This window comes from Falco naumanni, chromosome 4 (genome assembly GCF_017639655.2).
Source record: "Falco naumanni isolate bFalNau1 chromosome 4, bFalNau1.pat, whole genome shotgun sequence".
NCBI lineage: Eukaryota > Metazoa > Chordata > Aves > Falconiformes > Falconidae > Falco > Falco naumanni.
In genome coordinates this window covers 95,755,575-95,765,817 of record NC_054057.1, presented here as the reverse complement: position 1 = coordinate 95,765,817, position 10,243 = coordinate 95,755,575, and the positions used below count along the sequence as shown (strand labels likewise).

General features: G+C 44.9%; 1 protein-coding gene across 1 annotated transcript in view; it reads left to right on the top strand.

Annotated features, from left to right (window-relative positions):
• The first annotated feature begins 5,610 nt into the window (after positions 1–5,610).
• Positions 5,611–10,243, top strand: part of LOC121086131 (monocarboxylate transporter 2-like) — a 38,975-nt gene continuing 34,342 nt past the window's right edge. Inside the window, exon 1 of the mRNA XM_040589401.1 lies at positions 5,611–5,842. Coding sequence (XP_040445335.1) covers positions 5,626–5,842 — 217 coding nt within the window. The 5' untranslated portion in view covers positions 5,611–5,625. The remainder of the gene's footprint in view (positions 5,843–10,243) is intronic.

Below are 10,243 nucleotides of genomic sequence, written 5' to 3'. Positions count from 1 at the left end.
GTTTGTCCCTGGTGGGCAAAGGGCCATCCCTGTTCAGGAAAAGTTAGCTAACATGGGATGGAGTTGCCTTTGGATGTAACTCGAGGGGCTGGGTGGTAGAGGGTGTCGCAAGTTACAGAAAGGTCTTGCATCTGAGGATACAGCCTCTGATCTCAACCTTTGAGCTCGGCTGTGTTGGGGTGGGGGAAGCGTTCAGCAGATGGCTTTAAAAGCTGAGCAGGTTGCTGCCAGAGGAGCCAGCAACTGAAGTGCCACAGAGAGGGGGGTGCGAGCGGTACCCCCCTCTGCCGAGGAAAGCGCAGTCCCAACGAATGGCGGTTAGTGAGCTGGTGTATCTGGTGCGTGAGGGCTTGCTTGGGTTGGGGGAAGCTTGGCACCGGGGAGTCCCTGGATCAATGGGTGAAGCTGCGTTAGACTTGGGTTTGGTTTGTCGTGGTGCTCTCATTTAACAGCAACAACAAAAAACCCCAAACCAACAAAATGAATGTATAATTGTATAGTCCAAGAATAGACCCTAGCTGATTTGGCTTACGGAATGGAGGACTGTAATTGTACACATTGGTTCCAAAAGACAAAAGCTCAGTATATTAAGAAAAGATGTTGGTAATATCAACTGGATTAATATGTAAGGGTCTTGATTGTGCAAGAGACCTGGAATTTCTTTATTTTGATGCTGTTGATAGCCTTAGGCACTTCCCTAAAGACAAGGGAAGAATAGTGGATAAAGAACATTCAGATGTCACCAACAAATAACTAACCCTAAAAAAGAAATAAAGCAGGAAGCCTATAGGGAATGGTGGATGGAGAAATGGGAAGCGCAGACATGTGTAACTTCACAAAAAAGAAATAGAGGTAAAATGATAGAGCCTGTGAACTTGAGTCACACCATGGCTATACAAAGGCAGCTCTCATGATTTTCCTCTGTTACAATAAAAGGAGAATAAAGAGGTGGGGGTTTTGATGCTCTCTGAGTAAAGCAAAGATAAAACCTGTCAAGGATGGTGTGAGATGGGATGATCTCAAAGAGCTGACAAATGAAATTTCATGCACAATGCAAGTGGAGATCAGCAAATGAAATATGATGTCTTTGTTCATTTAAATATGACCTGGAAAATTATAGGTCTGTAATTTTACTTTGGTGATGTGACAGGGCCTGAACAATATTGAGGGGAAAAAGCAAATGTGGTCCTGGAGGTAAATGGGCATTGACATAAAACAAGGGCTTCCCAGAGGACATCAAACAGTTTAGAGAATGGTTATTAAAAAGGAAAATCAAAATGTAAAAGATTTCCTTGGAGTGGCTATTGGAGAAGGAGCTTCTGTGATGCCATGTGGAAATTAAGAACAAACCTGTAGAGGATGGGGGGGCTGGTGCAGAGAAACTTTCAGGTGACAAAGACCTGGCTAAGAGGGTGGTAATGGAAGGGGCAGTGCCCCATGAGAGTGGTCCTGAGCCCTCCTGGGTGCTGATGTCCGCACAAACCATGGGGGCACCACAGGAGAAATGAGGGCAGGGTGTGAGTTTCTGTTCCCACGTCTGTTCATTGCTCAGGCTGTTAAACTTTGTTAAAATAAGCCTTAAAGTTCTGTTCCTCAAGTCAGCCTCTGAAAGCCTTGTTTTACAGTCAGGGAAGTAAGAGTCAACTGATGTGATTTTTATTTTTTAGTGTGCACTACATTTTCATATAACTTCAGTTCCTCTCTTTGGTTTTCTGTATTATGGAAGAATTTGCCTTGATATAGAAAAGGTGGACAATGAAGCTGATAACCATAATCTGATTTTATGCTAATGTCTTCTCAATAAATCTCCCATTAAACAGAAAATGAAATTAAATGAACAAATATATTCTTCATGTGAGACTTTTAAAGGTGGTGTACAATTAGTCACAGTTTTACAAGCAGGATGAATTGGTGGCCATAAAAAATAACCTTTTTCTTATTCTCTGAAAATATATTTCAAATTCAGGCTCAACCTTTTTAACGGACTGCCAAAAGAGATTTGGATTGAGGGGCCTGAGAATTTTTACATATCCTAAAATTTGGTAGATTGTGAATACCAAACATAATGTTAAATAAGGAAATGTCCTCACTACGCTCATCCCTTAATCAATTTTATTTTGCCTAATTTTGGAACCACTAGGATATGTCAATATGTTTGGGAGATTGGTATCTATTTGAATGGCCTAAATTGGGTAGAATAACCATAAATGAAAGAAACAGTGCAATCAAATGTGTATTTGATAAGTAATAAAAGCTCTTCAACAGCTTGTCAACAGACAGTCATTCCAACATCACCACTCTTACTTATTAGCTTGAGTTTCCTTTTAAAATCCCACCCTACAGTAATGAAGTATAGTTAATGTATTTCTAAAAGACAATTCTTTTTTTTGATGGAAAAACTCAGATGATGGGGGATAATAGATTCAGCATCAGAATAACCTGTTCCATACATTCTGGATGCCTGTAACAGAAAAATAACATTCCATGAATTTTTATCAGGCGATTTTATTACTTAATATCAGAGCAGGAGAGAGAAACTTTGCTGAAATGATGAAGTAGCATCCCTCATAGTGTAACAGGACATTTTCACCATTAATTATTACTTTGTTGTTGTAAAAGACTTAGTTGTTCTTCTTTTGATATAGCAATGAAATCTCAGAAAACCCTACAACTTGCCACCCTGGATGGAATTCAGGTAGAAAAGACAGTTCTTAAAGACTGGATTGATTAAATATTAGTATTTTGGACTAATGTTTTCTCCAGTTACAATCAGGTTTTGCTCATGTGCTTTAGACAAAGGTCTAGGGCTGTGGGGGGCTTCCCTTATGTTAAGAGTTCAGTAAATATGTGTGCATTTACCAGGCGGCCCTTGGAGCAGCTAAGCGAAGAGTACAGCTGCTCTGGCACATGCAGAGAGCTCTGTCGAGCGTGGGGCAGACAGACACGGGTTGCTCTACCTGCCGTGTCCGTGCACACCAGACAGCGTGCTGGCCGGAGCATAGACGGCTCTTGCGGCTGCACACCTCCTGTTCCAGACGTGCACGTGGCACGAGCAGCAGTCATGACTGCTTGGACTGGTCTGCACAGATGTACCTGTGATAATCCCAGACAAGCGAGGGAATAGATGGGCTTTAATTTAAAGGCTAATTAGGCGAAAAACCTTCTTCCACCATACCTTCCTCTCACTTGCTAGTGAAGGTCCTGGGCTGTCAGTGGCAATGAGTCCTGACATGGGTCTCGGTGGAGCGAAGCCTGCAGCCACACGCGCTGTCAGACTGGTCCTGACCACAAGCCCTCGCCCACAGCGCTGGCAGTGGATGCCAAGGGATGGGACTGAGGATGAGGCTGACGTGTGGTGGCCTTTCTCCAGCGTAACCTCTTGCCCTTTGAGGGCCTCCAGAACCAGCAGAGATGTCTGAGCATGGGTTTACATAAATTTCCTTAAATATAGTGTAAGTGGAGCTGAACAGTCTCGATTGCTTGCAAAAAAGACAGTGAAGAAAGGTTATGAGAGGAAAAAAAGCAACAATTGTCTTTTGGGGCAGGGGTAGAAAACTTTCAGTGAAGGTCTGATGAAAAGTATTTTGCAAAGGGATTCCTAACTCATCCCTGCATTTCCTGATGTATCAGGAAATTTCATCCAAAAGCAATGCAGTATTCTTTTTGGTTTGGGCTGTTTTCTCTTCCACAACCTTCAGCTGCCACTAAAATGATGGGCAGTGTGGACACGGGTAACATGAGGAAGGTAGGCTCTCTTTTCCCGTGGTCCTTGTTAAGGAGAGAGGAAAAAATACAGCTTTACCTAGGTGAAGTAAAGGCTAAAAGGGATATGGTTGCTCTCAGTAAAACCAACAGGGGATAACACCAGGGAAGAGAAGAAAGCCTTTGAGCTGTATAGCACCATCAGCACAGAACAATTATAAAATAGAAGTGGATAAACTTGAGTTAGATGGCATGCTGCTAGCGAGGAGATGTGGGAGGCTCTGGGACAGCATCTTCATGAGAGGAGCAGGGAATAAAGGCTTGCAGCAGTTAGAGTTTACGAAGCGGATCTCATTACATTTATATGGTGTTCTTGAACTGTCTTTCAGCTCCTTGTCTTAAGGCTGTGTGTTCAATTTGCAGTCTGGGGGTGCCCCAGCGTGCTGCTGAGGTTGGAGAGGAGATAACACGTCTGTTTACTGTGCGTGCAACAGTTGTCCAGGCATAGGGGCAGCTTGAAGCCTGTAGTGTATGGGCCCCCACGCTGGTGTTACCACTTAACACCTGTAAAAGTAGATGAAAGAAGGCATGAATTCAGGAGTATGTCTATAGGCACATCATGAGCTTTTTTTTTTTTTTTCCCCCTTATGGTTCCAGTAGCATCCTCCTCCTTACACTATGAATCCAAACTACAGCTCTCAAGAGGCAATGGACTCTTCAAGAGATGCAAATTACACTGCACTTTTCCTAAGGTGTTTTTTTTTGGTTCCGCCCCCCCCCGCCTCGAGATACTCAAAGGTCCCTCTCTCCCCAGCTAGCTGACAGCTGCCTCTAAGGTTCAGCAGAATGTGTCCAGCTGATATCTGTGCCTGCTCCTTCCCATTAGCTCTGACGATGCCCTTTCCTATCAGCTTAACTTCCTTCTGAGTATGCACTTTATAAAGGCAATAAACCACCTTTTATCCGCAAAGTTGCACCTACCAGGCACCCTTCCCTGTGGGACCTACTCCTTTCCCCTCTGGTTTAATGCCTTGACCTTGACAGGAGGCTTGTGGGTTAACTCTGGAGAGGCACGGTATGAGTTGTACTATTTTTTCTTTTTACCCTCATTTTATTTTAATAGCCAGGGAAAATGGGAAGAATGCAAATGAGTGAATGCCCTCTTTGATCCATGTTGCTCCTGAGTATAATCTCCTAACCTGGCAGGCACTAGGCACAAGTGGAATTGCTGCCCCTGAGTAGAAAAAGACTTCAGCCACTTTGCAAGCCGTTGCTTGCAGTTTGCTTCTTGTCTTGAGGGACGCGAGTGACCAAGAGATCCCCGTCCCCCTGCAGAACAGAGGAGCTGGACACGCTGTGGGGCCGCTTGCCCCACAATGGTAGTTATTCTTTTAAACAGGGATAATCTGAAATCGTAAGGTTTTCCAGCTGCGTCTGAAAAATACACAATGAAACATTTACCCTAAAAATGGTTTGGCTGCAGCAGATGGTTCTCTTCAGGGGGCCTGCGACAGGAGCAACCTCCCGAAGCCATCCTGAGGTGAGACCCTGGAGCTACCGGCTGGGTGTGGGAGAAGAGAGAAAATGGAAGCAGTAACTTCGGCTGTGAATGAAGTTTGTCCCTGAACACAAAGCCGTGCCGGTATTTTGAGGGTATGTATTTAAAATATAGGGGGAAGGGCCAGACTGGATTCTTGGAGAGGGCAGGGTCACTTTGGTTGTGTTTAGATGGGACAACAGGACTGTTAACGGCCAGCAAAAGATCAAGGCTTGAAGAGTGGGTGATCCTCTGTACCTCTATGTTATTTTACTATGCTTTAAAATAATGCCTAATTACATGATACACATATTCTGTAAAAAACCACTTATCCGTTGCTCTGCAGGACACCGCAAAGTGGATTTTCTGTGAAATCCAGGTTGACCATGTCTCCTCCAGTCCCTTCAGACCTGGGCTACGTGCCCCCTGACGGCGGATGGGGGTGGGCAGTGGTGTTTGGAGCTTCCATCTCAGTTGGCTTTGCATATACCTTTCCGAAAGCTTTCACAATCTACTTTAAAGAGCTCCAGGCTGTTTACAGCATCTCCTACAGCCAGATTGCCTGGATAACATCCATCATGTGTGCTACCACCTACGGAGGAGGTAAGTGAAGCAAGACAGTGGTTTTCTTTGGAAAAGAGCAGGTTGGATCTCTACATCAAAAGGGGAGGGGAAAATATATTTCTTTGTGAAAGTTCTTGGAAAGCTCTAACTGCAAGTTAGGCTTTCTGTTTTCTGATGACGTACATTGGCAAAACAGAAAACAAATACTGCTGAGTAATTTCTCGATAACATATGATGTCATCAATTCTTGTCATTTCATCAGAAGTCCTGCTGTGTGGGGGTGGAGGCTTGGCCATGGTGTAATCATCTGAGTCTTGGACAGTTGTTTCAGCATATTTAGTATTATGTCTTTTGTTCTGTTTCTATTCTTGCCGTTCTTTTGGAAACAAAAAATATATTATTTGCACTCATGATTGTAGCGAAGATGCTGGAAACTCAAAACCTGAGTCTGGCTGATGAACAGCCATGGCATACATGCACGTAAATCTTGAGATAGTGTGTAAATCTGTTCTTCCCTAATCCTGTTGCTAAAATTTTGCTGCACGTAATTTATTAATGGATGATGTTTTAGACTTCTCTCTGCAGACGCTTTCTGAAAGAACAAATGTGTCCACCAGTTACTTCAAGTTAAAACGATCATTGGGTACTTGCACCTTGGCTGCAAAAGTCACTGTTGTGCAAAGGTTGTGGGAAGGTGTTGCTTGTCCTCATAATGAAATCATCAAGTGGATATTCTCAGAGGGATGTTTTCCTCAGATACTGATGCCAGGTGTCAGTCTGCCACTTTGATCTGAGTAGCTGGTGTGTATCTTGCTGTTAATGGTTAGTAGAGGACCATTTTGCTTTTAGGTTGCTGCTGCCTGTGAGGTGCGGCTGCTGGAGGTTACTGCGGGGCTCTGAGTTCTTGGTTTGTTTTGCAAGGGTGAGAGGTAAAAGGATTGAAACTTAAGAACACAAGAATAGCCGCGCTGACTCACACCTGCCCAAACCTGTATTCTTCCTCAAATAAGGTCACGAATATACACTTTGGGGAAGACAATTACAAAGAAGTTGGGGATGGAGGGATCCTCTCGGTACCCCATCGCCTTCAAGACAGTGCAGTTTGGGGGCTTCCTGGGTCACGCACACTCATCTCATGTACTTTAGCAACTGGTTTTACATGATAACAAAAAAAAAAGCTGTTTTTTCATCCAATATGGGATGGAGGTATTAAGGTGAAAGGAGAAAATTTCTGTAAGGCTCACCTGGCACTCAGGACAGTGATACATGTGCCCTGAGCAATGCCTGTGACTCTGTGGGCAACCTGTGTCTTTACTCTTTTGATAGCTCATGCCTCACGCTATTGAGCATGCGACGCCCAAGATGACTGTGTGCCTTGCAAAGCTGGCACAGGAGCAAGTGCCTTTTTACTTACCAATTCAAATCCAGCCCTCGTTAAGGGAGACTGGAGGCTCCTACTGCCGCCAAACCAGCAGCCGGTCTCAGCCCAATCCTGGCAGGCAGGTACCGGTGTTGCTCACCCACCGGGGCTGAGGGGCACGCTCGGGGTTTGGGATGTCCGTGACCAGAGAGGTGTGAAGGGTGGCTTCCTCCCCTGCTTGCAGAAGGAGCCTTGCCAGGTCTGGCTGGGGCAGCGAGGAGGCTTCGCTGGGCTGGCTGCGCTCTGGTCTCTGCTGCAGATGGACCAAAAGGTTCACATCCAGGGTTATTAAATCTGCTGAGCACCCATTTCCCCTTGAAACAATGAATGTGTATCCTCTGGCCGCTGTTTGGGTCTGGTGGTTTGATGTCAGGAGCTGAGAAGGGCTGACGGAGTCTGAGCGAGAGACTGAAGAGGGGTTCAGGCTGCGGTGCTGTTAGACTCATTTTCCCAGGTAGTGGCTGTCCAGGGCCTCTGAAAACTGGGTGTCTGGAACTGAGCACCAAATGTTAGATGTCTCAGACTGGTTGAGATTTCTGGCTTTTCATTCCCTGAGGTAGAGCCCTCGACACCCAAAGATACAGAGGTGGCTACAGCAAGGGAACAGCTGTCAGTGATCTTGACGGAGAAAGAAGTCGTTACAGTATAAAACTTGGGGGTTTCATTATTGATCTTCCCATCTTTAAATACAGACTTCTATGAAATCTTCTTGCTGCAGAGCTGTCATTATAAACTACAGCCACGTGTGCAAGCGCCTGACTTTCCCAGATGTCGCATGTAATGACAGGAGGGTGTCAGCATAAGCAGGAAAATATGAGATGCTGTGAAGCAAGATGGCTTTTCCTTTCCAGCATTGCATTTACCTTTACGCAGACTTTGGGCTCAGAACTCAGTGCTGGCAGGGGGGGTCCTGTCCCACCTTTCCTGGTGCTTTCAGACACCTGTGTTCATTGCTGTAAGAGCAACTTTCCTTCCTGGGGGTCTGTCCTGCGGGCTGGTAGCTGTTGCTCTTCACCTCATTCTGTTTTTAGATCACTATAGCATCTGGGTTAAAAAACCCCCAACAACCAAACAACAAAACCCTATGAAAGAAATAAATCGCAAAAAGAGTCTTAGGAAAAATCCCTATGTAATGATTATAGACTCTTCTATAATTAAGGAAGATCAATTATGTCCTCTGTTCTTGTGAATGATTCATAATTCTAAACATTTCCCTGTCATGTTCTCATCTTTCAGTTGTTGTTTCCAGTAAATGGTGTTGACATCTCCATAGATCTGAAAGCAGCAGCATGCTAATAGTAATAGAAAGGAGAATGGCAATAATAACAGATTTAGGAGTTTCATCTCTGGGAATAAATATCTTTGAGTGCATAAGTAATTGAATACTCAGTTTGATCTTCCTTTCAGCTACACCAGCGTAAGTCTAAGGCAATTCTGTAGCAGCCAGTGAAGCTGCACGCTGTGTTTGAGGGAGGGGGAAAGCACCAGCGAAGCCTGCCCAGAATGGTTGAGGGCCTGCAGGGGCTCTCTTCCGAGAGAATTACACCTTTAAACCTCAACTTTAGTTTTACAATGCTCAGAAATGCTACAGCTAATTGTATACAAAGTTGTCATTCAGGACAACATGTGTTTCTGTGCACTAGAGTAATTAACATAAAAAAAAAGTTTCAACAAACATTGAATCTTGTTTCTGGGTGAAACTTGGCTGTGCTGAAGCCAGCAGGCACCTTGCCATCATCTTTGTTGGAGCCAGGATTTCATCTTTCAGCTGCAAAGTCTGGTCTGCTGATCTATAGTGCTGGTGGCAGATTTCAGCCCCAAGAGTGGCATTTAGGAAAAGGGGCTGAGAACTGAATGAAGCTTTAGAAATTAATTCTGTGCCTGTAAACACTGGGATTCACAAAGTTCTCCGGGAGTGTTAAGTGACGGAGTGCCCTATAAACAAGACCTGCATCTTTGAAGCCTGTCTTATGAGGAGTCATTTCTGTGGCACTTAGGGGGCTTTTGGGAAGGTCAGTCTGTAAACCCGGGATTACAGCAAGCTTGAGCAAATACTACACTTGGACCAAAAGTCTCCTCTTTTGATCTTGTGGGGTAACATGGATGTACAGTGTCAAAAGTTCAACAAGCTCCTAAAGAACAATCTGTGTAAGACCTTGAAAGTTAATACTAAAGCATCATGCTTGATCTGCTGGACAACGGTCAGCCAGAATGGCAAAGCAACACGGAAAATGCAGGCACAGGAGCCCGGCCGAGTTTACCTACAGTAACACTGTGTATTGCATCACCTTGTGTTAAGGGCACAGACTGAGCAGCCTCGAGTGATGTTACACACAGCTATCCACACCGTGTGATGCAGGAGCTAATCTCTTCCCATGTTTGATTCTGTTCCTTGTTTCAGTGTCATGGCATTTAAGTGAATTTGAAAGGTGATGAAGGAGCTTGCTGGGTTTCCTCCACCCCGCGAAGGGGAGCTGGTTGCACTCAGAGCAGCTGCAGACTGGATCCTGCACTCCTGCTTCTCACCCACTGTTTTGCAGTGTCCAGCAGCCACACTGGTGACAAGCTTCTGCTCGGTGCACCCTTGTTCTTGCAGCAGACCAAAGGTGCCCTACATATGTGCAGCAAACAGCAGTATCTGTTGATACTGATGTTGATAGTGAATGCTACAGTCCTAGAGGAAGATTTCTTGGGGGAGCTCACGTTGAGAGCAGAAGCCTCCATGGAGTGATGATCGCTTGTCACAACAGTTCATTTGATGGGGGGAAAAAAACCCCAACAAACAACAAAGCCCCAGCTGCCTCCTTATGACAGTTTTCTGTAGCTTGAATTGACTGTCCCTCTAATACCTTAAAACTTGGGTGAGGTGGGGTTAATATTTTTTGGAAAATACCTGTGTTATATAAAGGCTCAGGGTACTATGATCTGCAAACAACAGTGTCCCAGAGAGTACCTGCACACCCGTGTGACGTCCTTCTGTTCCCAAGCCACTGACCCTCAATTCAGGCTCAGCCAACGTT